This window comes from Lytechinus pictus, chromosome 7, assembly GCF_037042905.1.
Source record: "Lytechinus pictus isolate F3 Inbred chromosome 7, Lp3.0, whole genome shotgun sequence".
Taxonomy (NCBI): Eukaryota; Metazoa; Echinodermata; class Echinoidea; order Temnopleuroida; family Toxopneustidae; genus Lytechinus; species Lytechinus pictus.
This window is the reverse complement of record NC_087251.1, coordinates 5,793,450-5,817,648: the sequence shown is the minus strand read 5'-3', so window position 1 is coordinate 5,817,648 and position 24,199 is coordinate 5,793,450. Positions and strand designations below refer to the sequence as shown.

General features: G+C 33.9%; 1 protein-coding gene across 1 annotated transcript; it reads right to left on the bottom strand.

Annotated features, from left to right (window-relative positions):
- Positions 1 to 812: 812 nt before the first annotated feature.
- LOC129265579 (uncharacterized) lies at positions 813 to 20,868 on the bottom strand. The gene is made up of 7 exons (XM_064101745.1): positions 20,543 to 20,868; positions 15,977 to 16,070; positions 8,538 to 8,653; positions 7,695 to 7,745; positions 6,828 to 6,979; positions 6,123 to 6,191; positions 813 to 5,103 (listed from the first exon to the last, which is right to left on the bottom strand). The coding sequence occupies exons 2-7, from the start codon at positions 16,054 to 16,056 to the stop codon at positions 4,996 to 4,998; spliced, it is 576 nt and encodes a 191-aa protein (XP_063957815.1). The 5' UTR covers positions 16,057 to 16,070; positions 20,543 to 20,868; the 3' UTR covers positions 813 to 4,995.
- Between the last annotated feature and the right edge of the window lie 3,331 nt (positions 20,869 to 24,199).

Genomic DNA, 24,199 nt, shown 5'->3' with positions numbered 1-24,199 from the left:
GTGATTATTTCAGCTTATGGAAGGTTGACATTGGTATGCATACTCTGTTGTATTATCCTTCAGCAATTTATCTTTCACAACTTTGTAGAAAAAAGGAAGTTCTTAAAATTCTAATTTGTACTTTATTTTATTTTGTTTTGACAAATGCCTTCAAACTGAGTGGCATGGACAGGATTCATCAATTTCTGATCAATAGTCTTTGAATTGAAATAAGCCTTGAGATGTTTCTTTCTGCTAAGAACCATCCATAATCTTCATCCATTGCAACTGACATGTAGTCAGAAGAAGATGAAAAGATGCGTTTTCTTCTTTACACTCCTCCCACAACCACATTTCCAATTCATCTTGAGCAATTAAAAACAATTTATTCATTTGCTGGATTGCCGGCATGCTAGCCTAAAAGCCTGCCAAGACAGTCTGTCTGACTCCACTACAAGTACAATGCATGTGAACCAGATTGAAAGATTCATCCTCCTATGAAAATTGAATGATTGCCATGTCTTGAGAATACCAATGAGTTTCTATCTAAGTCACATGTTCCATGAATGAACAATGGTCGGGATTTGTTTTTTAAGAAAAAAACATGAAACGCCAGCGAAAGTAATAAGGCTAATGATATCTCAGACTTGTACATAAGGAAGTGAGAAAAATAGATTACTGATCTCATCAAACTTGACAAGTTCTGTAAGATTCTTAAAGTTTGAGGGAAGTAGACTGCACTGGAAAACAAAAGAAGAAATGGTTTACTAGCAAAAGTCTGAAAGCAAGTTTATTAACTTCAGCAGAAGGGCAGTGTTGTCTTTTTCTCTTTCATAGAGACACATCTTATGATTTGTGTTTTTATCACTACTTACATGTACTTTGAATTTGTAGATAATGTTTGAATTGATTTTTGAATAACAGTTTATCTATCAATATTTAAAGCCTCCACTCAATATATTTTGATTCATCAGGAAGTTATAAAAAAATTGCGTAGATTTTAAATGAAGGGTATAAGAGCAATCACAATCAAATCAAACATACAAAAGAGATGTATGCCTAAATTTAGGCAAGTCAATCATTATTAAAGTTACCTTAATGAAGCTAACAAATGAATATTCAGAAAAGAAACTCGAATAAAATTTTAAAAGTTGTTCTTAGAAAATATGTCAAATTCAATTAACATTATTTTCATTTTTTTTTAGTGTTACAGCAAAAAGCTGACATGTTTACCGTTGAGTATTGGTAAAGAAAATATAACCAAAAAAAAAAACCTAACATACATTGAAATCCATGATTACACAGGCTCCAACTTCATTATATATCATTTACAAAGGTGACAGGGTGCATGATCCTATATAATATCAAGCTACATGTAAGTGAATTACATGACCTATTTCTCATAATGCATTGTCAATCACAATTATGTATGTTGTGAAAAGATATGTGGTGATTTTGCTTTTCTTCTTTCATTACAACTGAAAAACTGATCAAATGCACTGAGATCACATTATCTTTACTTCCAACTAAAGTTGAGAAAGATTAGAGAATCCTTATCAAAACAAAGTGTAAAATTAAGTGCATTTGATGTAATGATCTCTTTGCCTGATATAAATACATGATCTGTAATTCCTATTTATGTTTTATTAATTTAAATGTTCAAAATAGGCTTACTGGCTCCTGGCTCCAGGAAGAACATATAAAAGGGGTAAATGTCAATAAAAAAATCTCTAACAAATCCATCATATTTTTTTATGAAACATCATCACAAAAAATGATAGTATTTAGTATTAAAACAGTTCTATGTAGAAACAAAAATGAAAAACTCTCACAGTGTACATGAAATATGACCACTGTTAAAATGTACAAGTGCAACACATCTGGCAGTCTCTCCTGCATTACGCGATTTGATATAGCATCAGTGCTGACTTTGAAAATAGCCATTGAATAATTATTCACAAAGGAAAACATTCATATGACAATAAAATACTATGTCCATTGATCTGAAGTGACCTAGGATGTTATGTCTGTTTCATGAACTAAAAGTATGTAGATCCATCAACTTTTAACGTTATGATGACAATTCCACAAATACCCCCAACATTACCAGTTTGTTGACCCTAAATGACCTTTGACCTTGGTCACGTGACCTGAATCTGGCACAGGATGTTCAAGGATACTTGATTGCTCTTATGTCCTATTTCTATGAACTAGATCCACCAACTTTTAAAGTGGAAAGCAATCGGGAGATACAGTAGAATGTGCAATTCCGTAAGCCCCATTCAATCGTACACAAACCTCGTACGTCATGTATATTTGTCGGACTAGTCCAGCAATCTCCGAATGTGTCCGAAAACGTCTAAAAGTGGCCGAAATCAGAGGCTAGCCTGCCGCGTGGGCCGGGGCGCAAACTTATTTTTCCCACTGACAAGAGCCTTTAAACAAGAATATTTCTTTTCAGGGATTCCTAAGGCATTGGTTGTTGTTTACGTTGGTTAAACATGTACCGTATACATGTATATCAATAAGTTTTCATTTTTTTCATATTATTATATGTTACCTGTTCCTGGAAATTAAATGAAATATTCATAAACATAAAAATAAACTTTAAAAAAAATACAAAAATAGCTTGGATGAAGTACATTTATTCCCATCAATATTTATCATTACTTGTTTAGAAATGTAATTGATACATTAAGATAATAATGAGTAAAAAATAAAAGCAAGATTGTAGGTTATCAAAATTCAAAGGGGACATTTAAAAAATGTATTTTGTAAAATTGTTCTGATTATGAAATGTAGTGAAAGAAGTGTACATGATTATCATTCATCTCTACATGTCTCAGTTGTACCTATCCTGAAAAACATCATGTTTTGCAAAGACCAGGTGATGGTTCAGAAAATATTTTTTTATATAGTTGTTTGATAAATGATTTGTTTGCATCCATACATGTGCACATCAACAAAAAAAATCAAATTTGGTTGCATGGCACCTTGAGACTTCTTACCAAATATTCTGAATTATGAAAGGAAGTTGAACTAGAGTTCAACTTCTCTTTCAAACTTTCTACTGGTACTCATAAATGGTTTAAAAGTTCATGCCTTTTATTGTTACATGTACATCATTAGTGTTAGTAAAGAGATTTATGAGATTTTATTGTAGATATGTGGGTACATCAAATACATCTAGACAAACCATACATATTAAATGGTTCTGGCCTACTGGGAGTCTTTTTTTTTACTTGAATGCATTGAGACAGAACCAAAACAAATTCAATTCCTTCCCAAAATTTTGAAGGTATTCTGTTGTTTTTATATTGTTTTTGTTTTTTTGCTTCTCAATCCTACTGACTTGGAAAAAGTTTATTCCTCTGGAGACCTGATGATCGCAAGATATTCTTATCTGCTACTAATGACTAAATAGCATCTAAATACAAGAAACACAATATTGCCTATGTTATAACTTCACAGTGCATCCGGGAATAAAAAAGAAAAAAATCTGAAATGTTTCCCATAACATTTATATAATTATGGTGTTTCTTACATATTGGGATGAAATGATCACTAATTTTTTTTTATTAAATGTACCATATCTTCCCTTATTAGAGCTAGGATATACATGTAGGATTTTCCTTATCATTTATTGAGTTGAGTCTGTATATTGTTGCCTTAATTGGAAAATGTATGTATCGGCTAACACTAATTTTTAAGGAAGTGTCAACAAACTGATAATTAGCCTATAGATTCCTACATTCTCAAGAATGTGTGCACCTTGGAATCTTTAAAAAAAATTATGTGATATCAAGTGAGTGAAATAAGCCAACAGTTATTCTATGAAATGATATTGCTTTGATGTATCACGTAATGCCATTTAAATCCTTTGAAAGCTTAGCCCAAGAGAATTTTCCCTTTTATGTAAATACTTCGCTAAATGGTTCCTGCAGAGATAATACACAAAATACAGATTGAAATTACAATGTTTCTTATAAGACTAAATACGGCAGGGATACAGAAATTTTCTTCAAAATGAGGAAAGCAATCAAAGCTTCCATTAACAAGCATGATTTAACCATCACAATACTGTACCTGGATTGCAAATCCTTCTTGAACCCATGATTTCTTTGTGGTAAAAACAAGACTTAAAGGAATCTTTTCAAATACACTATTACTCCAATTACTCTTTATCTCTCCCCTCCAAAATGCCATTATCCAATATTACTTCTGATTTCGATGGAATCTAAGCACCATGCTTATTTTGTTATTTCTCTTTCTCTCTCTCTCTCCCTCTCTCTCTCTAATAAAACTCTTTCCTTTTCATTTGACAACATACTTCAAACTTAACATAAAAACAAAGTTAGAGAGAACTTATATTTTATTTTCTTACTTTTCAACAGAATTGTGCCATAGGCATGATCAGGAAGCAAATGAATAATATGCAGACTGAATAACAACTGCATTTTGTAAAAAGTAGGACTTTTTTTGTTTGTACTGGTATGTATTTTCAAGGTGTCTTCTATTTCTAATATTTCTTTAAGTGAAAATAATGAAACTGAAAGTCTGCAAATTGAAATATTAACAATCATGGTCTCACCTACATACCGGGGCCGGTATTCAGCTTGATACTTAAGCCAGAATTTTAAGTATTTTACTCAGTATTTTGCTTAAGTACTTATCAACCATTGGTATTCAATTGCATTTTTTGGCTAAATATTTTGCTTAATTCTATGTCAGCCGCCTACCAAACTTAGGTCTGGCTTGCGTGCAGTTTACAAATGTGATACACATAATTACATATTATGCGTACAGATGGATACATACATTGCACGTTAGTTGGCTCAAATTTTATGACATCACAATGGTTATTACCAGTCAGTATTTTGTTTAAATTTGGCTCGATAAAAGTAAAATACTTAGATGTGATCTGAATACAAGTTTAAGCATTTTGCTTCGCCAAGTAAACCGCTAAGAAAAATACTTACAAAATCAATACTTTCAATTGAATATTTTTGGAGTTTTTTAACTTACCTCTTTCTTGTCAGTAATCTTTTTGAACACTTGGTGAAGGGGCCAAGGTCGTAGAAGTTCAAATGTCATACAGAAAAAAGATCCTAGTGTAAATGTATTCTGGAAGGAAAACATCACCAATAATGCATTGAATCAGTTTATATCATGTTATTCATACTCTTTATGTAATGTACATTAAACATGACAATTATAACTTGCTTCTTTAAACTGACTACTTACATGTATTGTGTGAAAGTTGATGATGCATGATCAAGAACTCTTTAAAGCTAAACTTATTTAACTGCAGCAAACAATGATTGCATGAGAAAATCTTTGAAGTCAAATTTGTCACCACATCACTGTAGATATAGATGAGGTATATAACCTAACTTTGTGAAATCTTAAAATCCATGCTGAAAAAATGATCACTGAAGATTGCAAACACAGATAAGCACAAGTGGGACAGTGTGTTATTACTTTCTACCAGAATCATTTGGCATATATTTTTATTCATACATATACAAATACTTAGACAGTCATTTAATTGGACTCTGTTTTAACTCATGTTGAGACTACCATCACTGCCCGCACAATTGCAATGTGTTCAATATACAAAAGTTCCTAACTTCAATAAAAAAAGTACAAAAATCCTTTGTCTTCTAAGTTGTTTAACTCACCCACTCATAGCTATTAGATAAATTTAGTTGCACATGTCTAAACCTGTCACAAACAGTATTATTATTCATTACAAATGTGAGCCTTCTGACAGCATATTTAACCTACAACTAAAACTGAACTACATGTATATCTACCTAAATTAAGAATTTCCTTTTAGAAATTTAGGGATATCTATGGTTATACTCAAAGTTAATCTTGTTCAAATCCATATCTGATAGAAAATTGTGATTGCAATATATCTCAGGAAGGAAGAGATAAGTGAATTTGGTGACTTGTGACGCTCATTGTCAAGGTAGCAATATCAACTATAAAAAAATGCAGCAAAAGATGTATATCTCTCATCAGCAAAGGAGGAGGCAAATCACCAAAGTAATACAAAGCCAATGAAGTTGACCAAACAGGCATGACAAAAAAGTTGTTTGGAATATTGGCATTTTTGAAAAATAAATAGTATTACTTACCAACAATCTGACGATTCCACAGAAGTTATGACTATCTGCCTTATTCAGCTCTGCAATAAGGTGGCTCTCCTGATATAGGTTAATAAGAAGGAATAGTTTAATGCATGTTATATTCATTTTCACATTCATGTTACTGCACAAATTATAAATTTGTTTCGGTTAGTATACTGTTCTGGCATTAAAATTCATCATATTCTACAAGTTATAAATTTTTTTGGTTAACTAGCAAAATGTTCTGGTACAAAACATAATACATGTTACATACTATTTATCTTGACTTACTTATTCCATTTAAATGCACTTAAAATATATCAAATACTTGCAATAATTCTATCTACGTCATTGTATAAAAATTTGTTGCTTTTATGTTGATGCTCTGGTTGATATTTTGTTATCACCATCATCATTCTTATTGCCATACATGCCTTATTTTTTTTCCAGATTCATTCAGTAGAAATATTGTTTTCACCTCAGGCAGCTTTACAACATTAAGTTCAAAATAAGATGTAGATCATGCAAAGGAAGTCATGTTTGAATGCTAAAACATGTAAATTTATTTTCAAATTTATTTCCATATGTTTCTTGTTCTCATGTGTTCCTTCAGTCCTTTATACCTAATTGTAATCATAGAGCTGAGGCTGATTACAAATTTGTTTTAAATGAACAGGGCTTTCCTTTTTCATACAGTCTATGCTCAATACTTACTTGATAGCCCAGTCTGTAGAACTCTGGTTTCAGAACTTTAATGGCAACTTCATAGAGACCTGGTCTAAATGTATCCTGAGCTTGTAAGATGGTTGATGAAATACCTCGTCCAAGTATACGTATTACCTGGTATCGCCCTGCTAGCAGTCCTCCTTTTGAAAAAAAATCCAGTAAATTAGGAGAAATCCACAAAGTAAAATAAAAATCAAATTTAACTTCATTAAATCTTATCAATGGTTTCAATCAATATCTACATTCTGCTACATCACTTCCGAGATGCCAGACTTGGTTGGGGAAAACCGTATTTTTAATTTTTTTTAATTCCTATTAAAACCTAATATCTTATTTTTGTTTCAAATTTCAAGAAAGGAAAACCATACTAAATAATAACATTCTTAAATATGTACAATTTCAAAAATCCTATAAGATTTTCAAATGGGAAAAATTGTATTCAGTGTCACTTTCCCTTAAAAATCTTACTAAAAATGTGACAGTGACAGTGACAGTTCTGATGTATATAGCTGAAAGAAAAAAAAAATTATCCCCACAGTGGAGCGTTCTGGCCCAGTGGATTAGTCTTCTGACTTTGAAACATAGGGTCGTGGGTTCGATTCCCAGCCATGCCGTAATTTCCTTCAGCAAGAAATTTATCCACACTGTGCTGCACTCAACCCAGGTGAGGTGAATGGGTACCCGGTAGGAAGAAATTCCTTGAATGCTTTGAGCGCCTAGGCAGCCCAGCTAAAACATGGGTAATAGTGATAGCAGGGCCTGCTGGGAGAACAGTTTTCAGAACTGAAGTGGCTTCCCTGGGTAAATATACCAATATTATTATTATTATTATTTGTAAAATACTAGTGCTCTCACCTTTAGAATTTGGTTGGAAGAAATTTTCCTCATTGATGCACTTTGAAAAATCTGAAGTAAAGAAGAGCACAATGCACTAAATAGTGAATTAATATCTTCAAATTATCAAAATAAAGATACTTGGAGACCAATAAATCTAAGGTGATGTTTTGCCAAACCCCACATGTTATTTAATATCATTCATTTATGTCGGGTAGAATACATCCCACGAGTGTGATTTGACCAATTTTGTGATGCATTACAAATATGTACCAATACCTGAACCAGACACAATTTGAAATTTCAAATCTCTGTGGAAAAACCATTGTCATGGTAGTAATGACAAAATCATCCTATAATATCCTATCCTGTAATAATAAAGCAAAATGACCACCAAGTCTTTGCATAATTCAAAACATTACAGGCAAAATTATTCTTGTGAAAACTAATGACACAGTATGCAAAGTGGAATTTGTAATGTCACCACTTTCAGTTCTTTTCAGAGTACCTTTTTGAAATACATCTGTGCCTATTGAAATTAAATCAATGATTTGTACCAGGAAAAGGGGGGTTAGGTGTGGGTTATAAGATTTTTTTTTAATTATTTTTTATTTTTTATGGTCAACTTCCTATACATTGCGTTAATCATTATCCATTATTCAAGTAAACTGGCTCCATGGAAGACCAGCAGCAATACAATATTGCAGGTGAATATGAATTACCAGCCATATATACCATTTGTTACTGTATTCTAACCTTGACCTATATCATTTCATGTTTTACATGTATGTAGTTTGTATGTATTATATCACTTTATATATGGAAATAAAACACACAAACAATCACTGGGGCACAAACTTTTACCTTCATCTGCATTTTGCCAACCAGATTCTATCTTTGTATAGATGTCTTCTAGTCCACCTGTGACTTGAGCAATACAGTGTTTTCTTGGAGGGGGTTGCCATTTTGTACTTGAATTTCTGTCAAGATGAAAGGGGTGAAGAAAATGAGTTTGAAAATAATGAGAGCACGACCTATGCAAAGTCTAGCTGAATAAGTGATGAAAGTCAAACGAAAAAATCTGGTAGCCGCATGGTGTCTTTCCTGAATGGTCGATGCGCGTTGCAATAAACTTAAATTCAATTCTAAATAAAGCGTTTAATCATTTGATTAAATGCAATTTTTTTCTAGATTGGGGTTAAACTAGAACTCAACTTTCCTTCCAGCACCCCATACTTGAAGCTTAACTTGCAATTGAACAGAAGTTTTGGCAATGCCCCATAAGTCTGTGCATACTATTTATAATTTATTACTTATTCGGCAATTCAAACACATTATTAATGTAGTTACAAAATCAATTTAAAAACAGATCATTAAAGTGCAATTTTTAGTTGCAATTTACCCAATGCACCCAGTTGGCAGCCAGGAAAAAGGAGAGCAAACTTAATTGCTATCACCTGGCTGCCCTCCCCCCCCCCCTCACCAGCTGATGTTCTAGAATTACTGATGAAAATATAGCATAAGGACAATTAAAATGATAACATATCAAAGACACTAAACAAAGATATTAATATAACAACTCCATAGTGCATATACATATACATGTACATGTACATTACAAGAAAGATTATGATGAATATTCAGGAGCATCAGACAAGATTCAAAAATTTATTTGAAATCTTATAATTTCATTGAGTACATGTATATTTACACATTTTCTACCAACATCGGATTTTTGCAAGACAAACCCTCTCTCTAGATTAAAGGGGTATTTCAAGTTGAATAAATAAAAATAGTAAAATCACAAAGTAAAATGCTGGAAATTTCATAAAAATATGGTTAACAAATGACAAAAATATTGAATCTTAAATTCTAACAATATTTTGTGAAAACAGTTATAAATACACACACCATCATAAATATTCATTAGGTGGGCTAATGATGTTTTCTCTTTTCTTACATGTATGTTATTACATGGAATCAAATTATTGGATATTTTCATACATGTTTTTATGATATGACTCCCTTGTACTATTAGCAAAGTAAGTTGCAGGAATTAATATAAATGCATTAAATCGGTTGACATTCTATTTTTCTATATTCTTGGTGGATAAAATTTGTATATACAAAAGGATGTTGGAATAGACATCATCAGCTTGATCATTGCATATTAACATACATATAGAAGGACATGCTTACAACTGTTATAATACCAAAATAATGCAAAGCTTTAAAGTGGCATAAAGTTGTTTCTCTGATATTGCGTTATCTGTTCAAATCATTTTCAGCCTGGAGTATGAAATGATTAACTTCTTTCCACCAAAATATTGTTTTTCTTCCATTTTTAGTACAAACCACCTTTCATTTTGGGTGTATTATATGTATCTTACCATTATATAGTATGCTGGGAGTGACAGGTGCAATAAACACCCTACTCTGGTTTTAAACATGCATAGGTTGTGATTCTACATGATACACAGGAAGAATATTTGTGTCTTTTCCAATAGACAAAGTGTTTTCCAACTGCATTCAAGTTACATGTAGCAATGAACTGTGAGGCATGCTAACACACAACACTATTGTTTCAAGAGTGGGACTCGAACCCACTCATATTGAGATCACACAATCTTTAATAGTAGTAGTAGTAATAATAATGATACTACTACTACTACTAACTACTACTACTACTTCTACTACTACCACTACTACTACTACTACTACTACTACTACTACTACTACTACTACTACTACTACTACTACTACTACTACTACTTCTTCTACTACTACTACTACTAAATGTACTACTACTACTTAAAATAATATTAATAAAAATAATAATAACATAATCATCAAATTAGGCATTTATATAGTGTTATCAGTCTTAAAATAAACTATTCCGAGGTGCACTATTACCCCAGCTTTATTTGACATCCAGCCTTCCATTTGCTTGTGTACAACAAGCTTCATGTACAAGTAGGCATTGAACAATATGATATATTACATAGGTTATGTAGATATGAATCAGTGATAGGTCAATACGCCATCACGTGACCATAGCTGCGAGGATCGCATTTGTTATATTCTAGGTTTTGACGTCTCCTCGGTGAATAGTTCTGCGTTGTATTGCGGCGTTATATTCACTAAGGTGACGTCACTCGCTGCTTACAAGTAGCGTAATCGGGTAGTTTATTTGATGTACGCGCTAGTGTTAACGCGTCGATTGCATGAAGAACGCGCTTGATTTATTTTCCAAAATTTTTCTATTAAGACATTCATGTAAATGGATCAGAGCTGCAGCAAGAATTTCGGGTTAATCAGAGAGCCAGAGATGAATGCAATCTCTGATGGCTAATCCACATAGACTATAACAGACATTGCCTGGTCTATCTTTTTAATAAATAACATTTCAACTCCCCTCTGAAGGTATATTTTTCCCTTGGGAGAATATTTTCCCTTGGGAAAAATATAGCTCCGTCGGGGAGAGGAAATGTTATATTCAAACTCTAGGTAGGCAATAGGCCTATCTGTAAAATATTCTTGGCTATATTAGCAATTATACAACACATAGATAGATCGACAACGACTGTATGCGCACTGCGCATATGTGCACGTTGCTAAGCTAGCTTAACATAATGCGCATACGTACGTTGCTAATTGCTAATCATTCCCAGGGTACGGCTGCCTATACTTGGACGACGCACTTTAGCGTTTATGTGGGCTTTATAAGAGCCTAGGACTAGATCATGGCTACCCCAAACTTTGTTATTGCTAGTTCGACGGTAAGTTATCGGTGCTGTATAAAACAAATATTCAATGTTGTTCCGTGCAAGTTGAAACAGTCTATTCAACTTGCACACTCATGTAATATTCTGGACGATCGCACTCATCAACATTGAATATTTGTATAATAGAGCAGAGGTACAAAGTCAAAAGCCTTGGCTTTCGATCACTCAATGCTGCTCAATTTGCAATGCTGAAGGGTGTCATGTGACGTCTGATATTAATCCTTAGTAATTCCCTAAAATGTTGCAATGTTTGGTAAAGGGATCCAGCTAAAGACAAAGGAGTTTAGCACAGTCAAAATTCGACTCGCATACTCAGTCCAAATTTTAGCTGCCATTTTTCTCGGGCGACGGATTGAGATGCTCCCACTAATTAACAATATTTGATCTCAAAATAAAAATATTCAAAAATTGTTCGCAATCAATCCATTCTGAAAATGGGGGTGATAAATGTTTTTAGAAAGAGGGGTGGTGCCTTACATGTAACTTATATCCCAACACACAGAGAGGCTTTGAGAACGCAGCGAGTCAATACTCTTTGTTTATGATGCATGTAAGTGCACATGTGCTATATGGTTGTGTTGTAAAGTGTATTGGATGTTTCAAATAGGTGACTTAAAATTTACCCTTCAATCACTTTGCCATTCCAAATTTGCATAATTCATGACGTTCTTGCTTATAATGAACTGAAAATGGCAACATGAACATGGTTGACTGGCACATTTGTATGCTCACGCTGCAAAATAAATATGACAACAATCGATTGTTGTAACCTGCACCGACTCTTTGAAATCAAAATTTTGGATATCAAATCACATATTTCCCGAAACTGGTAAAGTGATTAATTCTTCGTTAACAACTTTACATTGTGCTCTGTTTCCCCCACCAAAAGAGGGAATTAAGCAGTAATCGAGGGGGTGCAGTAGCTTTTTCTCCATAGGGCATAAACGCTGTAGTTAAGCGTCATGCAAAGCACCAGCACTATGAGTCCTATGGGAGACTTTAGTCTATAGACGGAGGGGATACTGCGAAGCCAGACAAAGTCTGAGCGGTGTATATTCTGACCGAAATAAACTGATTTTCGGTCTACATCATGGTTTACAGCTGGCAGCCGTCTATTTCGAGGAGTTTTTTTTTACATTTTTAATTTTTTTTATTTCTCCTTGTACACAGATGGCTCGCGATCGTGCAGCCACCATTAGGGGTTAACATTAAAAAATCCCCAAGACGGGGCTCATCAATTTTTGTCTTTATTTCATCAAAATATATAAAAAGAACTGGACCAAAATAAAGATTATTATTCCGTTTTTGCCTGAAATGCACCAAAACGGGAAAAATAAACTTGAAAGGACAAAAACAGTGATTTACTTCGGCTGTCGCGCAACTCCCACTTCCTTAGTTTATCCGAACTTAATACATAAACATATGGCCATTGAGTCCCTGTACAGATCGAGTTAGAACTTCAGTCTCTGTGTATTTGGTGATTGGAGCCAACGGAGTTCAGCGGAACAATCTATTTAACAGAGACCGAAGCTTTTGGTCTACATCATGGTCTAACGTTAGTCTGGCACACTGCCAGTAGAGGCGCACGGCCAATATGGGAGACTGTCTCCCGTGAGAGAGATTATCTCCAATATCAGAGACTTTTGTAAAGAATTTTGGTATCCAATTTCAGAGACAGTCTCCAGTTTGGGAGACCAATTTCCTTTGTTTACATTTGCTGAAAAATGATTACCTTGGCGGCAAATAAAAATGTGATAAGCATATTCCTTATGAAAAATTACCCCTTTTCACTGTCTACTTTTGTTTTGATAAGGATTGTTGTTGTCATCCACACGCAAAATAAATGGGCTTCTGACCTCTGAGACAACATTTTGGGTGGAAAAATAACGCTTTTGTAGTGTTGTTTCTTTTGTTCTTTAGCAAAGCAAGTCTCAAATATGGGAGATTGTCTCCCATATTGGATAGAGTCTCCCATATTGGCCGTGCGCCTCTACTGACTGCACAAAAAAAATGGTAGCTGGAGTAGCACATCTATAGGCGGATCCAGGGAGGGGCCCGATGGGGCCCGGGCCCCCCCTATTGGCGGAGCATAAAATAGGAAAAAGGGAAAGAAAGAAAAAAAGGGGGGGAAAGAGGGAAAAGAGAGGAGGAAGACGAGTGAATAAAATAAGATGAGGGGAAGACTTAAAAAATGAATATAATCTTTCATGTCACTATATAAAATTTTCGCTCATGCTTCACGCTCGCATTGCCTGTTAGGTGATTTCCATATCTTGTTCAATATGGAGTTTAAATATCAAGTTTGGAAGTCAATATACAAAACATATTTCATCTCGGAAATCGAACTTTCATTATTTTGTGTGATTTACAAATTGATTTTTAAAAAGTGCTATGTAAAATGTCAGTTTTATGCTCTGAATATCAACATTTTCTGCTCTCGCTGCGCGTTCGCAAATTTTGATTTATCAGGTACCTATTATTTTCATGTACGGTATTCCATAAAGTTTTCAAAATATCACTTTTCAGGTCTGATTGCCAAAACTATCAACTAGCGCTGCATGCTCGCATTTTGATTGGCGAGTTTGTATGACTCAATATTGATTATACAACAAACTACTTAAAATCCCCTTTTCATGACAGTGTACAAAAATATATACATATAATTTGCGCTTGATTTAATGGTTGAAAATATATTAACTGATGCATCATATTCATAATTACAAAAGTGATTGAAATTTCCAATTTTCAGGTCATAATATCATCAGATTTTGCACCCTCATTAGGCATTAATGAATAAGATATTGATTTAATAATTAAATTGTCCCTTTTGTTTCATCTCGCGCTTAGCAAGAGGAATAGGAAGACAGTCATCATTTTCATATCCGAAGGATGTCCCGGTCCTATGTCAAAACTCAAAGTAATTATAATGAATAATATCAACTCTTTATTAAGTGCAATCAATATCCACCTCACAATTTTCCTACAAATTTTTTTTGAAATATAGAGCTGAAATTGACTCTTTTTTTCAGATCGGAATATAAAATAGTTTAAGCTCGCGCTTTGCGCTCGCTTTGATTTCCATGATAAAAGATGTATTTAGAATGCCTAGATTCTAGGTCTAAATATGAAACACGCGCGCGTATGTTCATATACTCATCTTGTTCTCAGTTTCAGATCACAATATCAAAAATTTTCTGCTCGCTATTTGTGCTCGCATTATCAATGTAGGAAGATCCCTTATTAGTATTACTCATTCTTTTCATGATTTACAAAACATGAATAGAGTGTCCCCTTTTTAGGTCTAAATACCTCAATTTTTTCCATGTTTAGTTATGAAGCTATCTTGTTCACGATTAAAAAAATTGATTAAAGTTTTCAATTCTTTATGTAGAAATGTCAAAAATTTTCAGCTCGCATTATTTGATTGTTGAAATATGTAACGTCTTCATGGCTAAGTGCAAGCTGTCCTTAACAGGTACCTTTTAGAACAGTTCAAAACGTATATGAAAAATGTTCTGCTCTCGCTTTGCGCTCGCATTATTAATGTAAGGATTACATTAATAACGTAATTACTCATCCTTTGCATGATTTACAAAACATGAATAAAGTGTCTCATTCAGTAGGTCTAAATCTCAAAATTTTCCGCTCGCGCTTCGCGCTCGCATCAATTGTTTAGCTATATACCTATGGCTATTCTGTTTAAGCATTATTTCATTTGTAAGATATGTACGTCTTCATGGCTAGCTGCATGCAGTCTTTAATAGGTACCTTTTCCATCAGTTCATTTCTGCTCGCACTACGCGTTTGTAGTAATTATGTAGTTGCATACACATCATTGCCCAGAATGTTCAAAATTTATGAGAAAATACAACAGATTTTTTAAATAATTAGCTCGCGCTCTATATAAATAACGATTATGATATTACATTTCTGTCAATTTATATGAATGAAGCTAAGAAGTAACTATTAGGAATACCCCTTCAAAGAAACCGAAAATCATCTTCGAGCGGCCGATCAGGGAAAATATGGCTGAATAAAAAATTCCGGGCCCCCCCTACTGGTAATTATTAGTATTGGCAAATGCCAAAAGGCTGGATCCGCCCCTGTACCAGGGTCATAACAATTTGATTGAATAGTCAATTTCTAATTGTATCTATAATAACTAAAAAGTTATGTTTAGACACCCCATACACAAGTAAACATTCAATGTGCGTCATCGTCAATTCAATCAAGCTGAACCTCGAGCTCGAGTCTTAGAGTTAGACTTACTCACTTAGTCAGTAGACGAACTACGGTGCCGCCACACTGACCGGGTACTGTACCGTACTTGTAAGTCATATCCACCCGAGCCTTCGGCGTACTTGACGCACCAGATTCCGCTTCGACAATGCACCGATAATTGTTATTTTCATTACATTTCCACATAACAACAATTAATTCATAAAACCCGAGACATACGATACCCCCATTCTAGATAAAGCTCTACATAAAAAATGCTAAATTATATAGATATCTCACTTCAAAGGCTGTGAAAATCCAGTTCTTCCATCGCTATCGCAGACTTTGGCCGCCATTCTGTTTGTAAAAAGTTTTCCCATAATGCATCAGACATCTGAAAGGTCAAAATACGTTTGTAAACAAGTTCTATTTTTATCTCAAAGCAAGGGGGTTCCCCCAAATTCTTAAAGACACTCGTAGTTGAAGATGATAATAAATGAAGTATTATATAGTTTTTCTGAGAAGAGATTAGTGTTTCCAAGTTAGCGTAGATGTGTCATCAAGCGAAATATGCCAACTCAGCTATTCAGATTCAGATTCGAAAGAATAAACAAAGTTTGACTTTTAAAAGAGAAAGATGGAAAGAAAACCTTATCAAACGCCATGTTCCAAATTTCCTTTTTCATATTACATACATAAAATCATAATTATTACATATTTTCATACATGTGTATATAACATGTCTCCCTTGTAACAGAACGAGGTGCAGCAATGATTATCTTACACATTTAATCAGCACTCCTTTTAAAACAATATCATCCTGGGGGACAAAATTTGAATACACATAATTTTATATGATAAAATGCAAAAGGTGGCGATAGAACTACGATTAGACAATGTGGGATGATTAGAGTAAAAGTTAAGGTAGATCGTGTGAGTAGGCTTACTACATAAGCATGAGTTCCTTTCTTCGATGTATAAAATCCATTGCATTTGAGAACTTCGCAAATAAAATCAATCAATCAATACATCAATCAAAGTAGTGAATTGTGCCGGAAAGCTCAAAATTGTCAAAACTTTCATAATTTTGAAAAAACGTCAATCTTTAGTTTATGATCTGTGCTGGCCAGCATGACCTCTTGTCCCCCCCCCCCTTTTCTTTCTTCTTTTTAGAATATACATTTACTTGTAGGTCAAAGTGAACTTCAAATCAAATTTAGATCTTGAGTGCGAAACAGTTAATTAAACAGCATTAGAGTATTTTTTTTCAACGATAGTATTATTCTTGGTAAATGACAGATGAAGACTGAAAACTTAAACAAGAGAGGAAAAAATATATGGTAATGGGAGTTACAGAGTGTACAACTAGAGTGTACAACTGAATTTAGTGATCTACGATCTACAGATTTTTTTAAATTTATTGTTCCTTTTTTATTCCGAATTTTGCTTTCAAAAATAGATCATCGATGATGCCCCATCCGCCATATTGCTGAGGATTATGTATTCGTTTTTAGAGCTTTCTATTGTTGTTTTTGTTTAGGGTTTGCTCTTATTGTGATTATTTTCTAAAATAGGTTGTGCATGATGGAAGATTATAATGTGTGACGAAACGTTGTATGTTCTCTATCGAGAGGATCAATTGATCTGGTATTGAGTGATGACGATACGGCACTGATGTGTGTGATGGCAGTGCGCCATCTTTGGTCGGTGAAATCGAGAAACCAGGGCCAATTGAATGTTATAAAATGACCGGTCGATTGGTGATGGTGAAAAAAGGAGAATTGTTGATCGACAAAATACTCTGTCATCCTGGGCTCTTGCCAGAAAAGCGCGGGAATTCGTGTCCTGACATGTTGCAATACCCAGAGCTCTTCTTTACCATTGGTCGATTAAAGGTAGTAAGGCACCCCACCCCCTTGCTTTCAAGGATGAGAATATTGAACCAACCCGATGCACATTTTGGAAGAGGCCGTCCCTTATTTGGAGCCCAAGGATGACATCATTTCAGAGCAGTTACCAAAAACGGCGCCCGTGCTTGCGCACTTACAAACAAAAAGCTCGGCCAAAGTTTTATAACGCGGGAAATTAGGAAAACTACTGATGTAAACATTGAGAGAAATATTCGAGCATTTCCACAAAAACAAAGACAAAGTTAAATTCAGGTAAGTTACTTCAAATTTCATCAAGATTCCTTCAAAGAGTGGCATTATCTGCCTCACTTTTTTGTTCTTTTATCAAGAAAAGTTTTATCTTTACGAATATTTTTCGTGCCTTTGACTTCAGTAGGCCTACCATGATTTTGAACAATTCCCGCATTTTGTGAGCTCTTTACCATTCTGTTGATTTTTACAAGCTAGGAGTAGTAAGGTCCCTATCGCTAAAGCCTGTACGCTCGTGTCGTGGCGTGCATGTTTCGTTGGAGCAGCTTTGCTAGCTTCGCAACGTTTCGGTCTTGTCGATCGAGTCGAGATGAACGAGTTTATTCAAGTCTTCGCGTGCCTGCTTGGTGGTACGGTAGGCTCCTTGAAAGTAAAAGAGTGCGTGGGCGGACATCTTTTCGGCACAATCGACGAATCAAGCATTAAAAAACTTGATTTGGTGCTTTTTCCAAAAGTTTTTTAAAAAGATTGTTAATTTGAAATGAAAGCTATCAGGCCAAAATACGTCTACAGTTAAACTTGAATGGCAATTTATTTAATTTCGTTTCAATTATCGGCGTCTTACATTACAGTTTGAGTTGACATGGACATGGTCGAAACTTTTATGAATCATGGCATGATTTTACTTGGGCCAAGTTTGACTCGACTTTAATCATCGATACCTTCTCATTTAGTTTTGTCTCGGTGGACCTCGGAACTTCATACCTACCAGTGGATTAAGATGAGAATCTGTAACTTCACTTTCAGTGCTTGATACAGTCAGATTTATTTTCTATCAAGAGAGTGGGTTTTTGGATGGAATGGCATAAGAATTAAAGTGAGTTCTTTTCTTATTTCAAGGGTGCTAAGTGGAAAGTTCATTTATAGATACTTAGTCACAATTAGATCTAGACCTACCAATTTTTAAATCAATCTACCATGCACTGGCATAAAACAAATATATTTTATCAATCAATTGCTTAATTACATTTTACAAATTATCATATTGACTTGATATATTTTATTGAACAGTCATGGGTCACCAGTCAGAATCATTTCAAGTGTTCAATTAGATTAGATCTAACAGTTAGTGGCTAGATTCTATAACTGATGGCATATTGTTGTTTTTGAGCGGCCTTTGATTAACAATTACTGTAATGTGACATTATTGTAATCTATTTTGTATAACTTATAATTTTTGATCTGGATGTGGACTACCTCAAGCGATGTTCGTGCAGGCTCCACTTCACTACTACCGCTACACTACGCTCCACCTACTACGGCCGTAGACTACGCTGCACCTACCCGAAGTGGTAGTGGAGTGGAGTGGAGCCTGCACGAACATCGCTTGAGGTAGATGTGGACCTACATTTTTCAGTATTGAAGTGGATGATGGATCAGATGAATACAATAAGAGTTGGGTCTGGATCTACCTTGATTTTTTCCTTCTATATATACTATAGTCTAGATATCTAGAGGTACATGTCAACATTTTTTTCTTTTCAGTTTTTAGCAATTGAAGATGCCCTACAATAATTGTATACAACCCACTTTGAAAACAAAGGCAAAACTATGCATGCATTCTATCCATAATATTGGTTTTAGTAGTTATTTAAAAAAATGATAATTTTGACCAACTTCATAATTTATGTGCTTCAATATGCACTTTAGTTCAAGGTTTAATGGGGGTAAACCAAATAGGACTTACACTGCACGTAGGAATTAAGAAATTGGGTTCAGTAATGCAGCTTCTTGGGAGTAAAATATAAATAAATAAATGGTGCCCATTTATAATCAGTATAGCAAAGATAAAAATGGTGTTCTGTTTGTCTTGTATACTGATACATTCAAACTGGATGAGTTGTGCTTAGCATTCAAAACAGAGAGGAATCGTTTACATTGACATACTGTACAATGTATTTATGCATGTATGCCTATAGATCTCCAGTCTATTATGATACTTGCAATTAATGCACCCTTTAATAAAGTGCTGGTTTGAATTGAGGAAAAAAAAAAATATATATATAATGATATGTGTTCCTTACACAGAAAAAAGCTTTTTAAACTTGATAAAACACTATTTACTATATAAATCTTTTAGTAGTTTAACAGTTTTAGTTACCATGCTTAGTTTATTGAGAATTAAATATTAAAAATTAAACTAGAATAAAATATTAAAATTAAATAAAATATCTTAAGCATTTTTTAATAAACAACTACTGTATGGTTCATACAGTAGTTGTATCAACATTTAAAAAAAAAACAGCGTTTTTACTGTGTAATAAAATGGTTTACAAAGTTGCTTCTAATATAACCAGTCAAGATTTTGAAGAAAAAATTACAAAAGAGAATTTTTGAGGATGGCAATAATGAGATGCATCATTCTTAATTCCACTGATTTTCAAAATGGAAGCATGTATATTTTTGTCACTTTATCCCAAAGATTTGAATATACAGGCATGCAGTCTTTAAGTGGTCACCATATTCCTTGGAATCTATAGGCCTACAAACCTTGTTATCTAATTGTTTTAATTTATAGTATTTACATATCACTCACTCTGGTCTATATTATTAGTGTACTTTTGTTCAGTGGGAGGTGTTCTCTAGAATTAGAATTTTGACTGATCAGATAAAATTAAAAAAGAAATTTAATTGATTTTTTATTATAACATTGGTATGATTGATCTGACAAAAATCAACATGAAACTTATTGAATATCTGTACTCACTTGGTCGTTTCAAAATATTGGGAACTCAATGCACATTTCCTACGATTGTAAAATCCACCGTAGCATCCTCTTTATATAGCATCCTGCAATCCATGCATTGCCCATAGAGAAGGGAGAGCAACCCATTTAGCAGCTCGTCCCTCGGCTATTGAAGAGAGCGAATCAGATATCAAACAGCTGAGTACTCTAATGAGATGCAGAACGTTGGCATAGTAATGTGAACATTCAGTCATGATATTGTGTTTGACAATGGTGTCCCATGAATGTATCGGTTAGCCTTTGTGAATGTATACCATGGCGTCCACAACACAGCAGTGTTCAGCGATGGATTTCTGAGAGCGCTGCATCTCTGGTGCATGTAATGACACACACAGCACACAGTTGAACTTTGTATGAACCCAAGTCTTGGAAAAACTGTGGTCTGTGTACATGCTTGCGATGAATCGCAGAAAGAGAGCCAAAAAATATCTCATTATTTATTCCAAATCGTTGACAGGAGGCTGTCTAGCTGATCAAATCATAAAAAATTGGGTCTGAAAAATATATATTACAAGGCTCAAACTGTATTGCACACCCAAATCATATTAAAGGTTCTTCGGTTGAGTGTTCAAAGCATATTGCTAGGAAACGATGATAAATCATCATATTTAATGGAATCATCTATTGCTTAACAGGTGGGTGCAGTTGGTCTTGAATTGAGGGGATTGTTCCAGTTTTTATAATAAAAAAATCAATTTTTATCAGAAACAGCTATATTTGATGCAAAGTTTGTAAAATATTCAGAATAGGAGAGGCTTTTAGAGAACAAGATGAGAATGTGTGAATAGAGTTAGAGAAATCTTAAGTTCCAATAGTTGTACTTCCTGTAAAATTGTTTATTTTCTGTCATATCTAGATGCTATATGACCAATATTTTGACCATTATGCTGTGCAAGAGTACAGGCAAGAGGTAGAGTGCATAGAAATGTATGGATCTTTGGAATCATGCTGAGAAAGATTGTGTAAAATTACATTTATAAAAGCCAACTGAATTAGCAAATAACAGAAACCTCACATACTGTCACCCATCGATTTTTGTAACATATTTTTATAAAATATATTTTACATCAATTGGGTCGATAACAAGCTACTTCAATAAAGTAAAAAAAATTGTGTGATGATTTTATGAAATTACATTTCTTCTAAGGGGTTTGGAGTTAAAGGTATTCATATACATGTGTGACTTTATAAAGTAGATTTTCCACATAAACAGTTGTCCCCAGATAAAATGCCATATCCTACTTTGATCACTTGATATCTAATGAAGATGTAAAACAACATACCAAACAACTCTCCAAATTAATGATCTACTGAAGATGTAGAACAAGTCTCTCATAAATTCTTCTGAATAATCATTGGTTTTTTGAAGAAATTAATTTTAAAAAGAGATTCCAATATAGACATATCGGATGTCAATATGATTTCTGCTTTCAAAGTGTGATTCATCATCTAAAGAAGATGTAAAATTAGTCTTTAAGTTATGAACAATTAAAACCTTCAGTGAATTTATATATATATTTTTTTCTTAGTCTCCTAAAACCATGCATTTGTTCCTCAGCTACCATTTCATGCTTAAAGGTCAAGTCCACCCCAGAAAAACGTTGAATTGAATCAATGGAGAAAATCAAGCAAGTATAATCCTGAAAATTTCATCAAAATCGGATGTAAAATAAGAAAGTTATGACATTTAATATTTTGCTTATTTTTCACAAAACAGTTATGCACAACTCGGTGACATGCAAATGAGAGTCGATGATGCCCATTATTCACTATTTCTTTTGTTTCTTATTGTTTGAATTGTACAATATTCAAATATTTACACATTTTACAATAAGAACCAACTTCACTGAAACATAAAATGTTAAAATAATGGTAATACCACATGTTCAAGAAGTAATAAATCTTTGTTTCACATGACATTGAGGAGAAAATTAGAATATGTCATATTTCATATTAAATACAAAAGAAATACCGATGGTAAGTGGAGGATGTCATCGGCCTCCTCATTTGCATACCGACCAGGATGTACATTTAACTGTTTTGTGAAATTAAGTAAACCTTAAGAATGTCATAACTTTGTTGTTTTACATCGAATTTTGATGACATTTTCAGAGTTATGCTTGCTGGATTTTTCTCTTTTTATTAAAATCAACTTTTTGTTGGGGTGGACTTGTCCTTTATTAAGAATAATACCTATCTTTACATGTTAAGTTAGAATCAATGAATACTTGCCCACTAAGGGGACAACCAGTTTTTAACAAGACTGTCATTATTTCAAAATAATTATAAACTATTGTTTTGATTAATGGAATTTGAATGGGGATTCTTAACCATCTTCTGATATAAGCAGTTGGGAGGACTTCTGTGCGAGGGGGAGGGTCATTTAATGTGATTCATTCTGAAATCATTTTTCTGTGACTGGTGTGTGTAGTGTATTACATTATGTTCGAAAATAGACATTTACATCATCAGTCTAAAAACTAAAACAAAAATCAAGGAGACCATTTTACTATCTTTGCTATCCTCTTTGCCAAATAGAATAGATTTACTGATATACAGGTAAATCTTTTGCTTTACCATACTTTACACTCATGGTAATTATGACTATCCTGTCAAATATTTATATTTTTTATCCATTTCTAAAATATTCTCTTACATGTACATGGTTCATAAACTTTATCTTTTTTAGTTTGTATTTCTATCAATTGGTTAGATCTTTTTTGGTATGATATTCCTTTCAATTTCTTTTTAGTTGCCCCTTTTTAATTTTTTTTTTCTAAATCAAATCATATCCCTTTAACAATATCCTGGGCATTATCAAAGCAAACATTCGCCCCCTCAGCTCCACTTTCATAGAGGCTCTCATCCATTCTATGCTGGCTGAATGATACTCCAGTCCTGCTCAGTGGTTCGTTGACGCATCATCTAGTCATCGTTATATGAGCATGCATCTCGCGCACGCACTCCAAGTCAAGCTAGATGGATCGGAAAAGCACACAGATCATGTACCGTGCATGATCGTTGGATGAATGAGTTGCTTGCCAGTTGATGCTTGCCAGTTGATGCACAAATGTGACTCAGGCGGGATGGATGTTCTTTTCATCAGAGTCAATTCTGTTATTGAATGTTTGCTGTAAGATGGAGATGTTCTAATCATTGCCAATTGTGATCATAGTCGCTCACATTTGTGCCTAAAGGTGACTGCTTCTAAGTTCTGGTTTACTTCTGTCACAAAATGAACTCAGAATTATCAATATGGAAGCTAGGATTATAGGTTGCTTCCCCCAGCTGGCTTTCATTCATGACTGTTTTGATTCCATGATATATCATAATGCAATTTGTGAATTTTAAAGTGACTTGCACTGAGCACTGCAGACTGATTGAATTTTAGTGTTTCATATTTTCATTCATGTGTAGAACATCTGGAGTGAAATAATGGAGTACAGCTTGTTGGGTATGTTTTGGATCTTCAAACTTTTTTCTTACTTTTTGTTTTAAGAATTTTCTGGTTGCTCTTTTATTTTTGTATGTGTGAGGGTGTTAATAGCAGTCCACACAAAAACATACAGTATTGCACTATAAAACACAACACAGTTAAAGTGATATGGTAATAATAAA

Coding starts and splice junctions, on each gene's coding strand:
- LOC129265579 (XM_064101745.1), bottom strand. CDS start 16,056: ATGGGAAAACTTTTTACAAACAGAATGGCGGCCAAAGTCTGCGATAGC. Junction 8,654..15,976: donor GGATTTTCACAGCCTTTGAA/GTGAGATATCTA, acceptor TCATCTTGACAG/AAATTCAAGTACAAAATGGC. Junction 7,746..8,537: donor TTGGCAAAATGCAGATGAAG/GTAAAAGTTTGT, acceptor TCTTTACTTCAG/ATTTTTCAAAGTGCATCAAT.